At 31.5% G+C, this 25,153-nt stretch overlaps 1 protein-coding gene across 1 annotated transcript; it reads right to left on the reverse strand.

The window, feature by feature from the left end:
- Positions 1 to 991: 991 nt before the first annotated feature.
- Smp_132740 (fatty acid desaturase, putative) lies at positions 992 to 23,938 on the reverse strand (the record flags this gene model as incomplete). Its single annotated transcript, XM_018791971.1, has 11 exons — positions 992 to 1,073; positions 3,280 to 3,405; positions 4,917 to 5,093; positions 8,834 to 8,931; positions 10,347 to 10,423; positions 15,590 to 15,725; positions 16,130 to 16,291; positions 21,491 to 21,637; positions 23,082 to 23,249; positions 23,287 to 23,483; positions 23,836 to 23,938. The coding sequence occupies 11 exons, from the start codon at positions 23,936 to 23,938 to the stop codon at positions 992 to 994; spliced, it is 1,473 nt and encodes a 490-aa protein (XP_018644878.1).
- Between the last annotated feature and the right edge of the window lie 1,215 nt (positions 23,939 to 25,153).

The following is a 25,153-nucleotide window of genomic DNA, read 5'->3' on the forward strand; positions in this document are numbered from 1 at the left end:
TTTGTAATATGTTTAATTTACTATAAATTATTTAATTTGGATAACTGGTTTAGCATAATATCGCTGTTCAGTGAAATATTGAAGAGTCTTGAAAATTTCGTTTTTAGATATTTATTACTTGAAAGTACTTTCCATTTCTGCAAACAAATGATCTAGCGTACGGTTATTTAAGTTGTATATTCTAACGAGAGAAATGAACAAATTAAACACCGAAAATTTCATAATAGGCATTTTATTTTGGGATTATTAAAGCTAATTCTGTATTAAAGTTATTATCCACTTTTTCTTAACTATACGGTTAGTCGAATAGAATTGAGAAACGAGTCTTGTCTTTTATCATTTCTACATTTCAGTATAGGTACTTTCTTTTCCAGGTCATCTGGGCTCAATTTGGTAATGGTTATTCAAACTATCATTTACTTACAATACTCAGTAATGGATGTTTCACATATATTTATATGAAACATGATGTTAAAGGTAAAGAAATAATAATAAGATGACGTCACTGTTCAAATACATAAAGGATACACGTTTCATTTTACAGGACTTAAACACACAATAACTAATAAAGCAAAAATTGAGTAAATAAGTACTATGTTTTCCACATTTATAAAAAATACATAGTGAGAATTAAGAATAAAAAAGAATCACAGATTAAATTCATGCAACTCATTGTAATATATTTTCTGCAATAAAAAAAATCCATACGATGTTGCCGCTGTACGAATAAGCAGTTATTCTTTAACTAAGAAGAACACTGAATTAACAAACAAATAATACTTTTTCTTTTAATATTAAAAATAAACAAATATCATTAACAAAAGATAGTTATATCGATGTTTATTCATGTAGGAAAAAACACTAACAATCATTAACTATAAAATTAAGATTAATACGTTCATATATGAACATGTTTTTAACTCAATTTTAATCAGAAACAATACATTATGATGAAATATGTAAAAGACACGATATAATAAAGACACTCATTTTAATCATCAAGAAGTTTTTTCATACATTTTTCTTGTTCACATTTTACTTTTTTCCATAACTCTGCACTTGATTTCAAAATTCTAAAATATTAGTAAAAGAGATTTAAAGCAATTAGTCCTTTTGCTAAATTTCGATAATGTAATAAGAAGACGTAGATTATCAGAAATACGTGATGATATATTAACGCAATACATTTCGAACAATCTGATCACACATATACTTGTTAAGAATATTTATATATAAAAATAAAAGGTCAACTAGACTAGAAATGAGGGTTAAGAATAGACAAGGATAATAATAATAAAAATAATGTGAAAACAACTTGACACCTAATCACTCTGGATAATAAGCTAATATTACCAGGGTAAGTTTAGGAAGAGAACAGTTTGTTCGAAATGTATTGTGCTAATATATCACATCGTTCTGATAATTTTCGTGTTCTTATTACATTATCGAAAGATAAAAGAGATATTCAATGGAAAGAATTCTTTGCATTATTTCATTCAAACAGATAAATAAAAATTAAATGTTAATGAATATGATATTGAGATGCTGAGTTTTTTAATTAATTTACCAAACAAAACAAAATAATTTTTCAAACTCAATAATAAGTCATGATTGTTTATTATTTTATTTCCGAGACAACTCTTAATGATAGCGAATTCTTATTATTGAGGAGGGAAGAAATTCAATGATGAGTCAATTTGTAATCAGGAGTCAGTGAGTGATATCTTTAGTCACTTATATTTTTAAATTACATAAACTTCTACTCATATATATAAGGAAAATTTCAAGCTAGTGTACAGAAAATTTTACCAGTCAGTCAGTAATATCTCAATCTAAATAGGAAACATTTATAAGATCTCAACGAATGGGTGTAGAGTATGAATATATTGGTAGCTAAATAAGTTTCCATATGTTTAAATAATGAAAGCACAGACAAGAGCAGTGTATTCTTAAAATGTTGACCAATAATTAAGAATTTGTTTTGTAATGGAAATATGTGCATGTAAGATTTGGGACGTAAATGTGGGTTTATAGTGATGTAAGTGGATGACAAATTATTCAGGCTTATTAACTAGGAAAATGGAGAGGCAATTTTATAAATGCTTTAAAATTAAAAATAATCTACAATACACATGCTCAAGTATCTCTCTGCATGGCCATTTATTTTAATATTGTCCGTATAGATCCGATAGTCATTTAAAACAATATAAAACATTATGGGGTTTTGTACTATAACGTTAAAAAGCATATATAATTAATATAAAATTTATCTGAAGATTTTATTGTATTTGCCGAAGCATAAATAACACCATTGTATAGATTAATGTCGAAAAAACCTATACACAGATTTAAACATATTCTACTCTTAAGGGCTATCCAGGTTATTTGTAACACTTATTTCTGGACTTCATACAAATCAGTATAACTATCCAAGGGCAAATTTACAAACACATGATCAATTGGCCGTTTTGAATAAATCCTATATTTCTTAATATACACCACTTTGTTAAGGGGAAGCTCTGATATACTTTTAATAGGCAATAACACAATGAAATGGGTAAAATTTAATGTTATTACGAAGATTATATAAGAAAATTTCTCAAGAACCGGGAAATTTTTAAGTGACTCAAACTGATTGGTTGTTCAATGTCCATCCTTATAATAAACAAGAGTAAATATTTTTGGTCGCATTTAGGTGTAAGAGTCAAGTTTACAATCGATATTTATCTAGACTTATAATGTACTAGAAAGATGCTGATGATCTCTTAATGTCGATTTGTAACATTATCAATATAAGCTTGCATAATAAACCTTATTAATGATTTTGACAAGTAGAACACAAAGTTTGATGAAATTTATCTACAAATGAATAGAATGAATTTGTTTTTTATTACAAATTTCTGTGTTACAGTTATTTTTTTACATTTATTCTTAAATAAATAATAATAAGAGCTATTTATTTGCAAAAAGGAATTTTAGTTGATTAAAGAACAATCTTTTTCGTACATTCCGAGATATTTTCAAATTCAATGAAAGTAATAAATACGATAGAAAAGTTTTGTGTTATCTTTTGAAAAATATTTTATATAATACAAAAATTTTGAAAATAAACAAGGATTGATTTCTACTAAACATATAAATACATAACCAGGGAGTAATAAAAAGTGAAGCAAATCGGAGAAATATTTCTCTCTGTTAATTAAGGACAAATGTTATCAAGTTTTCTGAGTAACGTGGTGAATAATAACATATAAGTATACTAAGTCTGAGAAAGCTTACTTGAAAATATCTGCAAAAGCTATTCCAATTGGCTTAACGCGATAAGGAAGGTTATACTTTTCACATAAAGCTTTTACATAAGGTTTTACTATATGATAATTATGTCTTGGCATAGTTGGAAATAGGCTGAAATGAAAAAATGGCATAGTTTCATTAAGTTAGTAAGGTATTCTGTTATACCGCTAAATGTTTTAAGCTTCATGTGGTGAAAAATGATCAACTTATTTTCAAAGTTATAGTATCTACAGATCACAAAGTTAATCTAACAGATGCCAAACTACATTTTCCATCTTGATTTTGTGTTATTAGATAGAGTCGATCAAGAAAATAGCACCCGATTTTTTAAGCTTGATTGAAGAAATATTTGTTTGAATATTTTGTCGGCTCAAGTTTTTAATTAGGTTCACATCTGATAGTGAAATATATTCTACTTACTACGTTGTTTTTGAGATATTTTAATCGAATTTTATCTAAAAACCCATTTTAGTGCTTGCTTTCTAAACACGTATGCGAGAAATTAACTGATCCATATTATATAATTGTTGAGAACAACTTGAATTGTTCTGCTGTTGATATACTTGACTAAATTTTGATCAGTCGTTGGCCTATGTGGATCCTGTGCGAATCGCCTCCATATATTCATTTTATCATAAGCTTTTCCGTAGTCGATAGATCGTGACTAGTGGTGGAATCATAGTATAGTAATATATAATGATCAATATCAATTGGAGTTTATTAGTACTGATAAAAGCTAACGGTCATTCTTCATGACCTTACAACTTATTTTTAGGCCTAATATTCTAATTTTTAAAATTCACTAATATCGATGCAGTTAAATCGATTTAAAGTAAGAAAACAAAGTTCATGTCTTTATATAAACAATGCGAATAACTAAATTTCATTCTGTTGAGTTTACCAGTTTGTACTTGGATGAATTATTATTGTTATTATTAACGGCTCTATTCAATATTATATTTTGGCACAATATAGAATTCTCAGCATGAGGTATTTCAACAAGTTTTTTTTACAAAATCAAAAAAACAAAAACAACAAAAAGAAAAAGGTTAAAAAATCTGAACCTGTACAACTTTTCAATTAGAGACTTTTTAAAAAATACAGGTTATTGACTAGGTCAACTCTAACAACCTGTTCGTCACAGAGTATATTTGCTAGGTAAGGCATTATAAAACTTTTATACCTTTGCTTGCGTGCATGGATTTTAATGTATTTACGTCTCGTTCTACCAGAAGATATACAAGGAGAAAGATATGAATGAAGGGGATGGTTAGTATCTGATAAAATAACACCTGCCAGGAGTTTGCAAGACTTTAGATGTCTATCCACAACCATATTAATAATGACCTCAAAAGATTCACCACACACTCTGCTAACTGCATTCAGTACTCTTTGCAATACAACAAAGTCTTTCCTTAAAGGCTAGGGAAAGAATAATAGAGAAAAGTAATCAAAATTTCTGAATGCATATTATACAACCAGAGTGATTATCACTTACATACAGAGCTTGTCAACGAAAGGTAACTTAGACGATAAAAATTAGTTATTTTAAGAGCATCAGGAAGAAATAAATATAAATAAAATTTAAAGACTGAGTGACAGTTGGACGAAGTCTAACTTACTGATGTTCTATCTGGAAATTCAAATGTCCCGTAAACCAGTCATTGAATAGCGAGTTTTCAACATTGCATGTTCCATTTAGCTGTAAACGAAACCATGGTTCAGCTCGATCATAATCTACTGGCATAGCCAAATGATTTGACTGACTGACCCATGTAAACCAGTGACTTTCTATTACTCTATAAATTGAAATGTATGGGGAAGAAGCAGGTTTATATTAAAGCGATCACTGGAATAATGAACTTGATACGATTAAAGTACAGTCTGTATTGCCAAATAAATCACTGACAACTTTGAAAGGATTGTTAGCAAATAATTGTAAGTTAATAACTTATAAAAGACAGTTTATAGCCACTATGAAAATTATACTTACATTATTCTTGACCAGAATAATGTTTACGAAAAGACTAAATAAATCAGTTAATCCAATGCATTACCCTGAATTCAGGTTAGTCGGATTTCAAATGAATAATTTATGTATCGATGATCCTTCAATTGAATATGAGCGAATATCTATTTTATAATCCAGCAATAAACATGTAATACACTAACAAAAACTTTGTATTCTAGTTAGCAAATAAAATAAACATAACCTAACAAACTGGTCTGGTACATGTACAAAAAGTTATGACATTCTGTCATTTAAATATTAGGTGACATTATGAACATTATTAAGTGAAAATTATCAACTCAGTTTAATTTGAAGCTATGATTTATGAAAAACATAGATTAACTTGGTTTAACCTTGACATATATAGTCCGAATTAATTTTAGTCTAGGAAGTAACATAATTAGTTAGTATTATTTAATGCCATTTAAAAAAATAACTTAATCCCAATTAATGAATCAATTATTCATTCTAACTACAATCAAACCATACTTTTCAGTTTTATTTGTTCTTGTGGTTATTTACCATAATGCTTTTGTAATTAATGTTAGTTAACAGTAAATAATTTACATAGTTAATATTATATTACAAAACAATAGTTGTGTTTAAAACGATCATAAATTAGAAACAATACGAAACATGCGTTTACGTTAAAGTAGATAAATGTAGCATTAGCTTAAAATTATTTTAAGACTCATCTTTTAGATTGTTTATATGAAACTAGACACATTTAGTATTTGTGAAATAAATGTTTTTGTCTTCGAGCATGCATACATTATTGACTTTTTATTGTTTGTTCTCAAGACATCTTTAAATGTATTCCTTCTTGGACCTTTTCTATAACAGATTTCATTTAATAACTTGTGAAAGTAATATTAAGGGACCTATCAACTTTAGCAGATGCATAATTATCAGAAACTCTAAATCATTTCCTGAATTTTGAAGGAATGGTACATTGCAAACACTATCTGACGTCAGCACAACTAATTGAATCGAATATAAGATACTATAGCAACTATCTTGTCAAAGTGATATTTAAACTATCAGATTGGGCATATAATGAAAGACACGTGAAAAAAACTATAGAATGTTTTGGTCCGTTTAATGGAATATTACGGAGCGTCACTGACGTAGGCATATCTCACTCATTACCCTGACTAAATTTCATTATAAACTTTAGAAGTCAGAGGACAAGTAGTGTGTTTAAATGACAAATTTTGGCACATTTTTCCAGACTTCAAATTAGCAAACCAAAAGAGAGAAGACTGAAAACATAAGTCACAAAGTAAAGATAATGTAATTAGTACAAAACTAAAAAGGGGACAGAGGACAAAATGGAACCGAGAAGTTCACGTATGGAATAGTTCTATATCCGATACTTGAAGAACTATATGGAGTGAGTTTCGTTGTAACTGTTTTTAAGCTATATAAGCAATAATATTGAGTCATTAATTACGATGATCAAGTACATTTATCAGCCAAGCTAATATTCTCTGACTTCATGAACTGTTACAGTGTTTTGGTCTGGTCACTTTAAGCCTTCTTCTAACCTAATTATCTGCCAGTTAATTTATGAAGCAGGGGTATAGTGTGAATGGTAATCACTTTTTCATTTACGCCTGTTACTCTCAATGGAGCATAGACCGCCGACCAGCATTCTTCAACCCACTTTGTCCTGGGCCGTCCTTTCCAGCTCTATTCAACTTTTGTTCATTCTTCTCATGTCTGTCTCCATTTCTCGACGTAATGCGTTCTTTAGTCTTCCTCTTTTCCTTTGGCCTTCAGGACTACATGTGAGGGCTTGCCTTGTGACGCAATTGGGTGCTTTCCTCAATGTGTGTCTTATCCACTTCAAACGCTTCTTTCTGATTTCTTCCTCCGCTGGAATCTGATTTGTTGTCTCCCACAGTAACTTGTTGCTGATAGTGTCTGGCCATCGGATCCGAAGTATCTTGCGTAGACAACTGTTAATAAACACCTGTATCTGCTGGATGATGGCCTTTGTAGTTCTCCAGGTTTCCCCCCCCAATGCAGTAGAACTGTCTTGACATTTGTATTGAAAATTCTGATCTTGGTGTTAGTTGACAATTATTTTTAGTTCCTGATGTTCTTCAGTTGTAAATATGCTGCTCTTGCTTTGATGGTCTGCACCTTCATATTTGCATCAGATCCACCGTGTTCATCAATGATGCTGCCCAGATATGTAAAGGCTTTCACATCCTCAAAAGCTTCTCCGTCAAATGTAATTTGATTGGTGCATGCTATATTGTATCGGAGTCTTGCTTTTCCCTTTGTTTATATTGAGACCTACTGCTGCTGAGGCTGCTGTTACACTGGTCGTCTTCTTCTGCATTTGTTGTTGCGTTTGTGATAGAAGAGCCAGATCATCTGCGAATTCTAAATCGTCCAGCTGCATCCTAGCTGAGAAAATTATTTTTGTTTAGCGTTTTAATTCATGCCGAAATCACAATAGTTTATTTTATATGACATAGCCTGTCTCTGTCCAGTTTTGTCCATAAGTAAGTAGTTCATACTAAATAATCGTAAAAAACAGTCCGTTATAATTCATGCGAGAGTTATTACAGTAGGTTATTAATTCGTTTATTTGTACTTTAAAGTGATATCATTATTAAATGTATTTAGTTATAGTTGTACTATTTTATTCTGAATTCGTGTAAAGTTTTTATTCGAAATCAGTTTCTCAGCACCAACTGAAGAAGTAATATTATTAACTGTATTATTAAGTGAAATTAATGCTCACTGTAAGTTATATGATATGTACATTCGATTTTAAGTATTTCAGTTCTACAGGACATCAGTCGTGATCAGAGTAACTCATTGGTAAAATCTCAGACTGTAAAGCTAAGTGACTTGATATCAAATCTTCCAGGTAGCTCCAGTTCATTAAAGATTACAGTTACACCTACCAGACGAGTACTAACTAGCACGAAACCTAGGTCTAAAGATTGTTATCGACTGCCTCCTACCACCTAAAATTAGATTCTGACTATCTTGTATTCTATCCATTTATTTAGTTTGAGTCGGATGTTTTTCTGTTTTGAACTCACGACTGGCTTTTAAAAGGCAGTATTACGCAACCACTATGCAGTTCTATGTAGACCTGAATTAGGTTATAGTTATATCGATTATGTATTGATTTCTCTAGAATGTTCGGGATTATTCTTTGGAAAAATGAAACTTTCAGGGTGGACATGAAATATGATTGCGTTAATCAAAATGTTTTATTATTTGAGATTGTCATAAATTTTATCGAGGTTATTGTAATGATTTTTTCATTTCTTGAAGAACCAGTAATAAAAAATTTTGCATTCTTATTAAAATGTATTATTATCTTTCTCAATGGTATTTTAAATTGGATGGTTTCTATGTTATTTTTAATACACATCTATTTGCCAAAAACTTCTTGATACTGAAACCTTTGATTGGTAATCTTTCAGTTTCATATTAAAACGAAAAGTGATTTATATGACAACAGTTACATGTGTAGTAATATTAATAATGATCACATACCTTATAACAAAGAAATAGACCAAAGTTCCCCAGAATCCAAGCAATGAATAATAAAGACAGAGTAATTTTGCCCAAAATCCCATGACGTATAGAAAATCCTTAAACGAATTAAATAAGAAATCCAAAAATGATCTTGAAAATGTAATCATCAAGCACTTTAAGTTACAGTGAATTACAGAAAAAGGCAAATACGTCATTTGAGCAGAAACCTAATTTTAAAGGATGTTAATTTTTGAATTTGTCTGACCAACAATTTAATATTTTGTGCCCTACTATAGTTTTCCAATGTATAAACTTTGAATGACATCTTAAATGTTTGAGTTACTTCGTTATATATTTAGTCATGGATTGAAAGTTTCTACTTTGGGCACACAACAAAAGTTAAATCATCAAACTTTGTATGGGTAGGATTTTATTGCCATTATCATCGGTAGACAAGGAAATATATTTCCACTGTTTGATCTCCTGGGTTGATTTCGTGCAATTTTAAACATGGGAAATCTAATAAGATACATATGTATATTCAGGCAACCGTCAACTAACCCGAAAATCACATTTTTTATTTCAAAGGAAAATGAAATTCTTGGATTTTCGCAATAACGTGTGAGAGACAGACCCTAGAAATATGGCTGTGGGTTTGATACTGATATTATCATACGATTGATTTCTGGTTTATTCTAATAAGAAACGGTAAGTAAGCTTTTCAAGTTATTTCTTTTGAGTATTTCGTGTGTGGGCTTGGTGCATTTATCGCAAGCTAACTAAATAAGTCAATCAGGTTAAATATGGTGTTTTGTAAAATACTTTTAGTTAATTCATGTACTAATCAATATTCAGTGTTATTCTGTCGCTGATTTCAATCTTTCATAATAGTTGCCAATAGAACTTAAAAAGTCATGTTAAGAAAATTACTAAGCAAAGAAACGAGTGAAAAGAGAAGTGATTCCCATTAATAATTAAAAACTAGAAACTTCTAGCAAAGGTCATATAATTTGTTTTCAGGCAGTGTTAAAAATATAAGATTGTTGGATATTCTGTTAAGATAGAACCGATTCATCATTTATGGACATGGTTTCGTACACAGGATTTTGTTTATTGTAGAAGTTTTCGTGTTTATGCTTAATTACAAAGCATAAAATAATTAACAATAAACGGAATAAAGCAGTTTTCATAAAGTCAAGAGTTTAAACTTTATTTGTCTGACTCAATATTTTCTTTGTTTCTTAAACGTAAAGAGTAGTTAATCTGACTTTTGTCTGATCTTAAGTGCACATTACAATAGTGAAACCTATTTAAGTAGTTTTGGTAGGTTACTTATGCAATCAGAACATATTGTGTCTTTATTATAACAGGTGTATTACATCATTTGGCCAAGCCTACTGAGCCCCGAGACTGTAAATTTTAGAATGCCTAGGTTATCGCTTGGTCTAACATTGAATACAAGAATCGACTGACAATTGGTAATGGGGTGAAGGACAGTTACATGTATGTCGTACATTGTACGTTTGCTTACCTCTATTCTTTTGTGAATCCACATATGACGGAAGGACATGATTTGGAAATAAACAGGAAATAATAGAGGGGGACCAACTGAAAGAAAAGAATCATCTGTTAGTCATCTTTTATATGCTATAATTTGACAGGACTCTTTAATGCAAAGTTCGTACTAAAAGACCTATTTCCTAGTGATTCGGTACAGTGATGTTGTATATCTAAAGTATATGTGAAGGAACAAAAGTAATATGTAGTTGATTTGTAAAGTGATAGATTCTTCATCAAATCTAAATGAACCTATGTTGATAGTGTTTCACACTTAGCACAGTGTGGTGTTATTTCTAGAAGTTCTTGCACGAAAAATCAAATACTTAGTTAAAAAGTTTTTATTATATTTGGTGAGTGAATTTATAGACTAGAGTTTCTCAAAGTGATTTCATTGGTTATAGTCTAATTTTCCAGAAATGAGTATTCATCCATTTACGATTTCTCATTTTATTTTTCGTCAGGTAAAATACATTTTTTAGTACTAATTGTTCAAGAGACTATAAAAATCAAGAGCCTATATATATATATGTATATATATATATATATATATAACATTTAGTTAATTGAACATTAATGTAGATTATATGAAGACATGAAGACTGTTGTTTTTATAAACGATTGATTCTCCATACATCTTTTTTTCAGTAAGTGTAATTGGTATATAAGCACAAACAGTTAACAACCATTGGTACTTATTTCACTTAGATTAGTATTTGAAGTAGTTTTGCATAAGTTTTTTATTATGTATGCAATACGAATTAGACATGATGAATAGAATTTTGAGAGAAAGCTTTCCGAATATAAAAGGTAATTTAATTAATTTAATAGATCTGAAGTAATTAGTCCCTTTGATAAATTTAGATAGTGTAGTAAGAAGACGAAGATTATTAGAACTATGTGGTGTATTAGCGCAATATATTTTGAACAATCTGATCACGCATATACTCGTTAGGAACATTTATATATAAAAATGGATATGTTAAGCTTATTCCTGATCGCTGCTTTCTCATCTAAAATCTTGTAAGATCAAATTCATGAATATGAATGTTAATCTATGAAGTTTGGTATATGTACCACAATAAAGTCTGCACTCTAAAGTAGTGTAATAGTTTGAAATGTTACGGCTACAACTTTATTAGATATTAGTATTAATTAACACTATTAAGAGAAAAAGACAGTTATATAATGGTAAAGGATAAAAATATCTATTTGACAAACTTATTCTGGTTTTAATGTTTATAAATTAAGGAATGATAATGTAATTTTTAAACTTTAGTCTGACTAAATTAACAATATTTTAATAATACACTAAATCTTATTACTAAGTAGAAACGGTTTTATAATCGAATGAAAGATTAAAGAATTGTAGGTGTCTAGTTAGAAATATGTTACATATTGGACTAATTGTACATGCTATTGAAATGTATATAGTCAGTCGGTGTTTACCAAAAGTGTCGACCTAGATTCAACTATCTTATACTTCAGAGTAAATGTTTAATTATTGATTGTCGTATAAACAAATAGTTTAGTGTGGTCAAACTGTTTGATCTGTTTTTCGAAGGTGAATGCATTAATAAAATAATGATTTGTACTAGTACTAAATTTTCGTTTTATAATATTAAAATTGAATGCCAAAAGTACAAAGCAAAATATTTTAATGAAAACGGGATGCTGTAACCACTGTTAGATATATTATGAAGATCAACCGCGCGACGTGATAATGATAATTTACCATAATGAACATAAAAAACTAAAATGAGTGCCCTGAGGTTTCTTGGTGTTACTTTTTAATTACAAAGTGATAATACATTTATGGGAAATGAGATGTGGGATATTCATCTTGGAAAGCTATCTTGTATGACTAATAACACCACGATAATCCTTGTTTATAGCGGAATAGAATTATCTTGGATACATTTGTTTCGAATCAACCCTTCAATTTAATTCAGTTTTGCACTGCGTCGCCTTAATAGTTATGGGTTTTTTTAATGAACACCAACCAGTCATTTAGGGCTGTAGGAGTTTTCTGAAATTTTATCTTGTCCAAATTTAGTTCAGGTCTCTCTCTTAACTGGTGTCAACCTTTACACTTCAGTCAATGCCCAGAAAAGATCAGTAGAAGTACAGAACTACCTTAAAAAACACACTAGTCAAACATGTATGTCTGATCTTCAGGACTAAGGCAATCAAATTAATCTTCTGAATATTTCAGGAATTGTTAAACACAGAGAATCCTCTTTGATTACTTGACTGATAATTATGATAGTGCTAACTAATAATGTTAATGAGAAAGCAACACTTTATGCCAAAAGTGTAAAAAGATGAAAGTTATTTAGATTGTGTTTAGTGAGATTCGAAACCGATGAAGAAATGAAGAAGTGGATTTGTTGATTGTCATATACTCACGCGCTGTTAGGGTAGTGAACTTCTCTGCAGAAATATTTATATATTATATGCTTTCACATAAACAGTGCTCTTTGTGTACCCATGAAGACCACTCATATAAGAGATGTTACAGATTTTTGCATGATATTCTTAAAGAAATAAATGAAAACATAAACTATGGTTTTAGAAGCGTCGATTTGTATGGATTTTTGTTTAATCAAAATAATGTGCAGCAGTTATTCAAATAAATTTAATTGGATTTTGGAAAAGAATTATATGCATAATGTCTGTTTATCTGAGTCTACATGTCAAACTTTTTAAAACAGCGATGCGCTATTCATACTCATAGTTATGCTTATGGAAATATTATCATATAGTGTCTGGTCTGGGTGGCAAGAGTTAGAGAATAACCTCCAGGGCTTTCTCGATAAATCATCTCGTAAATTTTGAACGTTCACTTTCATCTGAGATCGGAAATAACTTGGTACTTAATTAAATTTAGGAATTCCTTATTAACACTATTTCGGAGCTATCTTGAATGGCTTACACTATGTGAGACACAAATCGACACAAACCATTTGATGGCTTATTTTGATATGAGTGAAACTGCAAATTTATACTCCTTTAACATTAGTATGAGGTTTATCCATTTGCAGGTTGACATTCCCTAGCTGACAAAAATTATTGAGTTAATTCCTCCTCTAATGATAATGGATGAGATCCAGAAAAAAAGATTGGTCACGATGGTTGGTTGTGTACACTATGGGACTGTAAACTGTTAATAACAGAGATATAAACATGATATTGGTAGCCAGTGCAGGCAGATAGATTTATGCCCCACCTATCATTCTGTGATAAGAGAGGGTTATGTTGTATATTTTGAAGTGTAAATGTTTGATTAATATAACTATGTCTAGGTCAGAAAGTGGATTGGTTTCTCAGGTATATCTTTCTCGAGTGCTACTTAGGAACTGGATGAATATGATTGCGTGTTTCACAACGATAACTTTATCCTTGTTGTAGACTTGGACGACCAACAAAGGAAATCGGTCAAACGAAGTTACATCGAGCTCTCAGATTCTAGCCAGTGTCTTGATCAAACTAACTAATAACGACAAACAGCAGCTCTTAAACACTGATGAAGTCAACTTATCATGTCTTGCTCTCACCGTCTTCAAAAGTCAGTGACTTGTATATACATTTTATTCAAGTTATTTGGGAGGAGGAGGTAGTTGGAGAGTAGCTGTATGTCAGATAAATCGAGACTTAAACTATTTGATCTGTCGATTCAATCTGGTGGGTTGAGACTGGGTCAGCTTTTCATTTTCCTCTGAGCGTCTCAGCAATAATTAAATTCTTAATACTTATTTTTCTAATTATTCTAAACAGTGGTCCAGTGTTACCCATTGCCGCTGGTTTTTCCACACTTATAACTCTCAAAAGTGTACTTATTATAAAGCATATACAAATCCAGATGGTTATCGTTCATGTAAAGAATAACTTAGATTTAGTCTAATTGAGTGATCTACTTCATACAGAATAAGTCAATTTATGGTGTCATTTTTTTAAGTTGGAGACACAAACATTCATGCATTTTAATTTGTCTGAGGAAAAATCAATAAAACTAGGCTAGACAGTTATATTTAACTTTTTTTAAACGAAATTAATGTGGACTGCTTGGCTTCAGTGCAAGTGGGTTTAAAAATAAATTAACTGACCCTGGAAATTAATACAAAACCATAAGATCTATGTGAAGATTGGAAGGGTTTAGAAACATACTCTTCCATGAACATTTTGAATATGCAAGGTCAAATTATTTGAATTCCGTAGAAGAAAAATAAATTTTTAAATTCTGTTCAACGTGCAATAATATATATGGTCACGATGAATAGGAGCTAAACAATTTATTCCAAAGTATACAGAAGTCTATTACTCAGGTCCAGGGTGTTTCTATGGTGTTAGCTACTGATATCACACCTGAATATATGAATAATCCATATATTGATTTTTAAAGTTACTAAGGTGTAATCGACATAAAACTCTTACTATTTTAATTTAAATTTTGGTATGGATAGTGCAGAATAGCTGTTAAGCGTGCCTAAATAGTGGTACTCATTAATCTGATTTTCAGCTAAATAGATAGCTAAGCAGGAACTAATCACTTAATTCTACTGTCGTATTGTCAGTGAACATAAAATGTTACACTTAAAAGCTCTGAACTCAGTCCATATTCCGGTTATTGTCTGCTTAACTATTCTTATTATTCAGTTATCAGTAATTTACAGTCTAGGATTAACAAGTGTTTATCTGGTCGTTGTATCTTAGTCCATCTACTCAAACGGTAGAAACTGGTGAAGGAGTAGGTCACATATTGGGTAAAACGCGAACGGATTTTTTAAGTGTAAATAATTTTCTGGAGCTGAAGCAATAATGTACTGAAAGTTATTTTAGAAATAAATAGGAAAAGGAATTAATATTTCAAATAAACTAAATGTCACGTCAGTATAAACAGGAGATAACATAGTAAACACTTCTAATTCAAGATTTATTTGTGCTAGTTCAGTTGTTTAAATTAGGATTTTTCAGATCATATATTCTGTAGATGGAAACTCCCTTGAAAATAATTAGTCTCGTATTCACCATGAAATATTTGTCACAAATTTAGATTAAACTAAATTTCTAGCGTAATCTCTTTAATGAGGCACTAAATATCTCTCTAGAATTTAAATAATGGGTCAAATCAATTAGCGATTATTTGTAGAATTGGAAAGAAGGTAGAATGAATTTATCGATATCAGTTGAATATTTATAGAATAATTAATGACTTACTTAGGAAAAAATATTTATGCTGGTGTTCATAAGGAAAATGCCACGTCCATTTACTTTCAGGACTAGCTGCTCTTCTAAGCAGGTTATCACCAACCACAAAAATTGGTTCTAGTCGGGTATCTGGATCTTTATCAATCTGTATTTATATTGTTGACAGAACAAAATTTGTAAGAAATAGTAAAACTGTAAATTTGCCTGATGGAAGTATTCTAGTTATTGCAACTTTTAGAACAAAAGTAGCTATTAAGTATATTTAAATACTCAGAACAAAATAGAGTGTACAATAATTTACTGGAAAAATCATCTGTTTTATGTTTTGCAATTTAATTTATTGTATTATTATATTTCGTTTTGGTGATAAATAATCAAACATGAACTACCTGAAATTAAACAAATCGATTAAATCATCAATCTTTTATTCATCTGTTGTGAGCTAGCGACATGGTTTACACTCGATAGATAATAAATTTTCACTACGTACAGGGTCACTGTAAAAGTTAGCTAAAGTCGTAGTCATTTCTGTAACAAAATATAACTTACTACGTTCGGTTTAGCATGATGTTGAGAATGCATGTGATTCCACCAATGGCATGAAGCTCCTTTAGTTAAACCAAGGATAATTTCGTGGAAAATATGATTTGTTCGAGTACTCCGAAATACCGATAGATGTCCTAAGTCGTGTTGCAGCCAACTTGCTTGACCCTGAAGAAAAAGCAGCAATAATATATTGTCCGTTTTAAAGAGTTTTTCAAAGATTTTATGCGTAAAAGCATGCTTTGAAGACAGTCTTTAAAATACTTTACGTAGTGTAATAATATTACATGTGTATTATCTGTCTGTTAAGAAAGGTCGAACGAAATTTAGGCTAATTTACGAAAAGAATATGTTAAGTAAATACCTTTGAGTGGGAAAGTGTATCAAGACCATAAAATCCTAATGGAAGCTTACTGACTAAACTGTGCGTATGTAAATTGACAAATGTGATTACGATTAAGATTGCAAATCATTATTCTGTAATTATATATTCAGTTAGGAGGATCAGTCAAATAGTTACGGGAATGAAAAGATACAACCTGAAGGTGCTTGAAATCAGTGAAACTCATTGGACCTAATCTGGACAGAAAATGGTAGATTCAGGAGAGATGCTTCTGTACTCTGGTCACGAAGAAGGAAATGTACTACACACTCAGGGAGTTGCTCTGACGCTGATGGAAGACGTGAAAACCAGGAGAGGAGCTGGCATAGCTTCACATCACCATCTGGTGGTTGCCAAGATCAAACTGAAGCTAAAGAAGCAGTGGACAACCGGACAAACAACATTAAAAAGGTTCAATATAGTCTTCATTTGAGATACTGACAAACTGAGCGAATTCGAGATTGCTCTGAGAAACAGGTTCCAAGCTTTACTAGATCCTATTCACAAAAGAAGAAACTACTATGAAGGACAACTGGAAAGGGATCAAGGAAGCCCTAACTTTAAAGTGTCAGGTGCTGGGGGCAAGAAGCATCATCATAAGGAATAGATCTCTATTGAAACCCCGGACAGGATTCAATTAAGGAATAACATGAAGACAGCGATTAATAACAGCCGAACAGGAACCGAGAAGGTCAAGGCACAAGCTGAATACACAGAAGCACTGGAACTGACAAGCAAAAATACGTAGAAGACCTTGCAACAACAGCGGAAGAAGCTGTAAGAGAAAAAATATGAAACAACTCTGTGAAACGGCGAAACTGTCAGAGAAATATAGGAAATATAGGAACTCAGGAAAAGATGTTGGAGGTGGATAGGACACACATTGAGGAAATCATCAAACTGCATCATGAGGCAGGCGCTTACTCGAAATCCTGAAGGGAAACAGAAAAGGGGAAGGTCAAAGAACACATTAGGTTGAGAGTTGGAAATAGACATCAAAAGAATGAAATAACAACTAGAAAGGATTGCCTAAGATAGAGTTGGGTGGAGAATGCTTATGGGCGGCCTATGCTCCCCGATGAGGGTTAACAGGCGTTGGTAAGTATCTATTCATCGTTATTGGTATCAAAACCTATGGTTCCTATATTCAGAGTTGCCACAGTCTCCAGATAGTTATTTAATATTTAGAAAAATCGCCACATTTTTTGACTATTAAGGTCTTTTGTGAAGTTTCATTCGAAACATTCGTTTAGCTGTATTTTGAAGAAAGAAACTTTTACCCATAACTAACATAATTCTTATTAGTAAATGCCAGTAATTTTCTACCTTTGATATTCATGATTATAATTTATCGTTCCATGTTTCCATAAAGTGTATACTAAGTATATTATTTTTATATGACCTTCAGTCACAAATTTTAGATTGTTCGGTAAGTGATTTGCATCGGAATCCAGGATACGCGTTACATTCTAATCATTCGAATATATAGACAAAAAAGGTGATACAATTCAACTTTCGGTTTCCGTAAATATCAGATGTTTGTCTTTATCTAACTATATAGTAGAAGGTGAATTGCATTTAGTAGTGTTGCTTCACCTAGGACTAATTAAATAACGCAAACGATAGGAACAATTTCATATTTTAGAATGTTTAAAAATATTGATATATACAATAAATAGGTGTTTATAAAGAAGCAAGTATTATTTAGCTTGGTTAGATTGCACTTAGTGCCTAGATAAATAGTTAGAATGATTTGTATCATAAGTTATCTTAAAACATAACTCAAACAATATACTTATTACAGGCCTTAATATACTGTTACTATATGATAATGATTATCTAGTGTATATTACATCACTAGTCAGTAAGAACAATTATTCGATTGGGACGAATTTATAGAGTGAAACTACAAAAATCTAAGCCCCTTTTACTGGTAACACAACAAAACTGGATCATAAAGCTGGGTTATTCATTTTTAAGCATGGTAAATTGTTTTTTCTACTGTTTTACAAACACGTTTGTAATGGTTATTGATGGTCACTCTATCAAAAATAATGCTCTTCAAGCATGACCAGAAATACTAAAACAGAACTTCCGTAAATGACTGAAATCAGTTCAGTATTTTTACATGTTCTGTATTGAGGCCTTTATTTTATTGATACAGTGTTTGTGATTTGAATTTGGAACTATTTCGTAGATTACATAATCAAAATTCATTATAGTATATAGGTATATCTTGATTTTTTATAAAACCCTCCAGGATGTTAACCTGGAATAAATGTTTTAAGAACCACTAATATTTTAAATGTGTATTGAAATCAAGGCGGTTCATTTCAAATGGTAACACTTACGAATTTTCTAGATGATTGTATTCACAGTAAATACATGAAGCAGCCTGCTTAAAATTACAACTATTTAGAATCTTATTTTTTAAACTTCATTCATGTTTCTTCACGTTTTCAAAGGGCGGATATTAAAGTCAGCATAATCCAGGAGTATGCTGTCATTTTCAATAAAATACCACAAACATATTACGTGAATAATTTATTCACATAAAAGCTAATGCAGATGGTATTTTGTGATATACCAATATGAATAATAATTTAAAAGATAAATAAATTTCTAGGTGCACATTATGGTCTATGATATTTTGATATTAAATTACGAAAATCAGCGTGGATGGAAATGTTTCATTTTGAAAATCCTTTCTAAATTGTAGGTTGAAAAATTATAAATAGGTCCCAAAAGTGTTTTACAAATCATGAATGATTTATAGTTGATGGATACTATTCTTCAACTGGAATAAACTTGATTTCTTGTTTACTCGGCCTTCATTAAAACATTTACCTCTTTTACTATATACAATCTTTCGATGAAGTTATACTTGTTATCTATGCCTGTTGACTCTCCTCGTGATTTACTTCTCTGTGACCAGTCACCACCAAATTTGTCATCGGAATCTGAAGACATACATTGTTCTACTTTATACTATGGGAGTTTTTGATATTTTATCAATATAATGCTCTGACCTTATAACTTATTCCACTACTGAATTTCGATTTCCTAGTTTATGTAATTTTCACATTCACAGAGGAATCAACAAAGAGCGGATGTGCACAGTAAATGGTGATATTTACAAAATGAGATTTGCATGATCTAAAGATTTTAAACTACAACAGAATTCAACGATTCACTTCTTATTACGATGATTGATTACACAATGAGAAAAATGTCTAATTTTGAGTAGGGATTTTCGATATAACGAAAAACCATGAAGGTCTTTGACTACACGAGACTGAATTTTGATGATATATTCAAGAAAAAAGACAGTAATATGTGAGTTTATGAACATTGGACATAAGAAAACAAAGGTTCAGAGAATAGATCCAGTAGAATTAGTAAACAGTTTAGGTTTTGTCTAGCTTTTAGCTATAAATTTAGATGTAATAATTATTGGCAATCAGAAGTACTCGACTTATGTTCATTTATGTTTATTTGGTGTAAAGGTAAGGGATTTAAATCTCGTTTGAATAAGTTTTATTGTGGTTGGCTAAATTTGCTATTACTATTGTGAGTATACTAGGGAATCTAAAAGCTTATGGGGAAAATTTGTTTGGTGTAGATAGACGAGATAAGAACGAAATTTAGAGAGTAAGGAAGGATAATAAGAGCCGGAATAAGCTGGCATTATACACCGTTACCTCATCAAGGCACAAAAGATACGTTCCACATTTGGGTTGAGGTGGCTAACGAAAAGGTAGACTTGTAGCCACATGACATGGACTCAACGACTTATTATTTTTGTTTCAAAGGCTTTTTATAATGTTTCTGGCTTGAAAACATCACCACAATACAAAAATAGTCTTTCTACATGAATATTTATAACCACTTTGAAGTAATAAAGTTAACAGCTCAACTTGAGGAATAATTTGGCGTTGTTTTGTGTTTTGATCACCATTTTCATGCAAAACTGATTATTTTATTGGCAAATACCTTTTGTTGGGAAAGATACTAAAAATATAACTACAGTGAATGGGTAAGGATCATTTTAAACGCTGACATTTGATAAGCGGTTGTATGTTGATGGTTTTTTGATCCCAGTTAAAAAAAACTGTATACGAATGTGAAGTTTATTGAGACTTACGTATATCAAAAATGCGAGTGGTATTCGCTTGTGTTTATTAAAAGATTCGAATACCAGGGAATAATTTTAAACGAGAAAGCAGCGCCAATTTTGAAACGATCATTACAAGACCCAAATGTGACGAGACTGTAACGGATACGGGTGAGGCCTAATTGACTTATTTGGGATGTTGTTCCTGATCTTCGGCAAATCCTTTGTATGGTAGGCCCTAGTAGGAACACTTTTGCCTCGGTAGTTATTATTATTTGGATTGTTTGTGGTACATGAATTGTAAATTTGTCTAAAGAACTGTCAAATATTCATATATTAAGTGATACCAAGTCAACTTTTATGCAAACTCTAATACGAAAGAAACAACTTTAATGTTGAAGTTAAAAAATGTGACGAAACGTCAAAAAACATTCAAAAGAAGTCTAGCAAGAAATGCCTTTTAAATAGAGTAGGAAATAAAAATAGCAATAACTTATTTTCACACTGTAAACTGACATCATTCAGTTTCTTATATTGTGGTTTGTTACTCAATAATCGAACCTGTATCATATACCTCACCGATTAAGCTTGATGCTTTGAAAATAGATGTTTAGTCATTTGAAGCTGGCAGTGAAATTTTGTGGTCCAGACTGCTCGTGAAACGGTTCTTAAAACAGCACTCAGAATAGTACAGCATTGTTCAAAGTAACTAAATGGTTCATTATATTTTGTTAATACCTGACTCACTTTAGGATAAGGAGGTGAGGTGACTGTATCAATTTAGACGCTTAATATATATATATATATATATATATATATAAACTAAGAGGTTGAATAGAGTTATTTTAAAAAAAAGCATGAACTTTCTCACTTTAGATATTGAATACAGTATAATTGATAACATAATTCGCCACCAGCTGGTTCCGAAATACGCCAAGTTCAAATATGCCAATAATTCGAGAACGAAAACTTGAAGCATCATTGTACCAAAGAAGATTTTGCTTCCATCAAATAGCCTCTGATATTGAAATTTTCGTGTATAAAAGAAGTGACACTAACTTAAATTCAGCAAAGTATCAATGTATAAATACAGTATATAGTAGTAGTGAAAAAAAACTGGTTAAGCCGATGACGCTTATACAAATTGCATTTGATAATTTCGTTTACAGTAAAAAAGTTACTTCAGTTCAAGGCATAAGCGTACAACTTGTAGGTTGCTGAAAATGGGTTTGTCTACAAATTCTCACCATTTAACGCTAAAGCTTTAGGCCTTGGACAATATAACACTTTGAAAACTGCTATTTATATACGAAGCTATGTTAAGAGCTGAGGCTAATGACAAGATTTAAATTCTTATTTATTCTCTCAAGAGAAGACATTAATTTGCGAAACGTTAGTGAAGTATTGATAAATATGGGCCGCAAAATCAAGTGACAGATGGAATGATAAATTATAGTCTTTTAAGAGCTGTTATAGTTCGCAAAATAAACATGTTCGTTGCTAATGTATTGGTAAATGACATCATTTAGCAAGAGTGTTAAAAATTATTATTTGAAAAACAGGCTGATCTCGAAGTTTTTCATAGCATCTTTATTGTTTTTTTTTGAGCATCGGGGACTAATTAAAAAGGATACGACTCGAGCTACTAGAGGAAAAATCATTGTTCTATCAATAGTCAGTTTTCATTATTTCCACAACATGAGAATAATTCCAGATATTTATCAAATATATCTTACTCAGCCGCATAAAAAACAGTTTCAACATTCAAATCCCCGTGAAGTTTTTCGTCACAATGAATCCTAAAAACGGCTTTATTCCACTAAATTCTCCTGGGATTCAAATAAAGCTATAACTGAAAAACGTAGCTGTGGTGTTCATATAAACCATGATTCCTTTGTACTTGATGACTGCTTGATTTTGAACTCCAAACACAATACGTTCGTTCGCGCTCATCTAATAATTCTTGAATAAATTGCGTTGGTTCTTGGATTACTGGTTTATACCATAATTCAAATACTCTACAATATTATAGTAGCATCTGTCAAAACTGAAGTATAGAATTAGACCAGGCAGGTGTGGAATGTTTATGATAATACAAACTGTTTTGCATTCAGAAACGTAACTCAGAAATTATAATACTTTATACGGGAAAATCTATTAGGATAAGTGATGGAAACTTTTGTATCTACCATAAGAAAACGAAAATATGATGAGTATAATAAAGAATAGTAGAGTAACTGGTAATCATATTTGCCGGTTATGAAATAAAAGGTTCAAAGTAACTTTCTGCATGATTTTTACCCAATAAGCTTTCGAAGTACACCGCGTATTTCAGATGGTATTTTAATTACTTATCATAGTGCATTGTTTATATAAGCGACTCATTAAGTGACAATAAAAAACATGATATACGAGATATAGCTAAATATAAAGTAAGGTCACTAACCATACCCGAATCTTACCTGCTGTAGTAGGATTTTACGTATACTCTCTAGATCTTCGTGGTACTCCCTAATTTTGGAATTCATATTTTTGTCTTCCGGACAGTCTTGGTCCAGATCTCCGATATAGTATGCACTCAAGAATTTTTCAGCGTACTGACGATTTTTGTGAAACGCAATGAACGCACCCTGGAAATTGAAGTGGTATTATTATATTTTAAAATACTGTTGCATCTTGACCGGCATAGTGACCAATAACTTTTCTACCTCCAGGATGTTTATTCTGCCAACTTGATACATCATAAACCTTGTTGTCAATAACAATCCAGCGGTCTTTCAGTGATTGATGCTTTTTCACTTCTCCCCAATTAAAAAGACCTTTCGCCATCTGAAGTTCTCGAAAACCCGAAAATAGTATTGATACTACGCGGAACGTAAAGTACACAATATTTTTCTACAGATAAACACTTAAACTATTATTCAAATAGTTTGTCAGGTTATCCCTGAAATTATTCATTTAGATCGTGTTTTTTATTTTTAGATATGATGAGTAATTATGTGTTTGTTCTCAAGAATCCTGTTAAAAAGACCTGAGGGGTTAGAAGTTGAAGAGGTCGTAGTACAGCAGTATTGGAGACTATCTTATGATAACTTGTCTTATCGCTCACAACTCTCTCTCTTCTCTGAGATCCCTTATAGAATGAAGTACTAAAACACAATCAAGGAAACATCCTATTTAGGCAGAAAGTAAAAGAAATAGCATCTTAATTCTCACCAAAATGTTTCATGGTTGCAATCTGTAAGGTATGAGATTCGCTACCAGAAATGGTGACGTCCTTTTCTGCCGAATCTTTCGAAAATTCTCTGGCATTTTCCATAATTCCTTAGGCACTGAGAGCATTACCTTGGGTATTACTCTCCGACTACTACTCCATTAACCGACTAACGTGTGAGGCCAAGCTTAACAGTTAACTATATATCGCAAATGTCAGGAATGTTTAACGTGAACTTATTAATTGCATTCTATATACATGAGCTTGCGGCAGCGTTTCGGCTTTATACATATCTTCCTTGTTCTTACCAATGTATGCTGTCCTCTACAGAAAATATTTATTCTGGCGGATTCACCTGATTATTTCCATAGAGCAATTCAGGTAAGGTAATACTGACTTTGAAGTGTGCCTTTGACGTGAGCTAGAAGGTCACGCAAGTCTCGGTAAAACTGGGGTCAATCGACTATCGAAATAGACAACTAACATTAGTGTAATGCAAACCTAATGGCGACGAAGTTTCTAAATGATAAAACCTCCCTGTAGATAAGGACTCTCTCGCTATGCCGCTTTTGTATAGAAAGGAATTAAATTTAAATTGTAGGGTAACGTCTAGGTAATGGTTATTTGAGTTTCGTGCTGCATTAGATTTTAACTACAGTAGTTGTGATTCCTGTGCTTGTTAAGTTACTTCAGCAGGAAAGTTGACTAAAAATCCTCGTTGAAGTTAACTGATGTGAGATGATGTGGAAAGGCCGTTCCATAAAATACGTAAAAGTGTAGCAACAGCTACTTTACACTTTTCTGAACAGCATACTCCTGGTTATTCAGGATCATTTCTAGACTTAAATGATAGGTAAAACTGTAAATATATGAAGTTGGTGAAAGAGAGGGAGAAATGACTGACATTTTTGGAACTTTATTTGAGAGACGAAGGAACATATTTGTTCTGTCGGATCCATGTTTGTATATTCAACGGATCACTAAGGAGATACAAAAATCATTGAGAGATCTGAAGCACTTGAACGAATAGTTTATAACGATTGTATATAAATAGATGTAATTTACCACAGAGATGTAGCTGTAAACAAATCCTCAAAATAAATAGTTCTGTTAGCCTTCAACATTTCATACTGAACTTATCAGTCATAATGAACACAAATAACTGGAGGCGCTCGATCACGCACAGACACCAGATCACGATTGGTCACTCCTTTTAACGAATCTCCTACAACTGCCAGCCAGCGTTTCTTGACCAGGTTTTGGGAGGTATTTATGGAGTTAACTTCTTTTCACTGAAGTCCTCGACTTATGGCTGCTACC

Source organism: Schistosoma mansoni (genome assembly GCF_000237925.1).
Source record: "Schistosoma mansoni, WGS project CABG00000000 data, chromosome 1 unplaced supercontig 0010, strain Puerto Rico, whole genome shotgun sequence".
Classification (NCBI taxonomy): domain Eukaryota; kingdom Metazoa; phylum Platyhelminthes; class Trematoda; order Strigeidida; family Schistosomatidae; genus Schistosoma; species Schistosoma mansoni.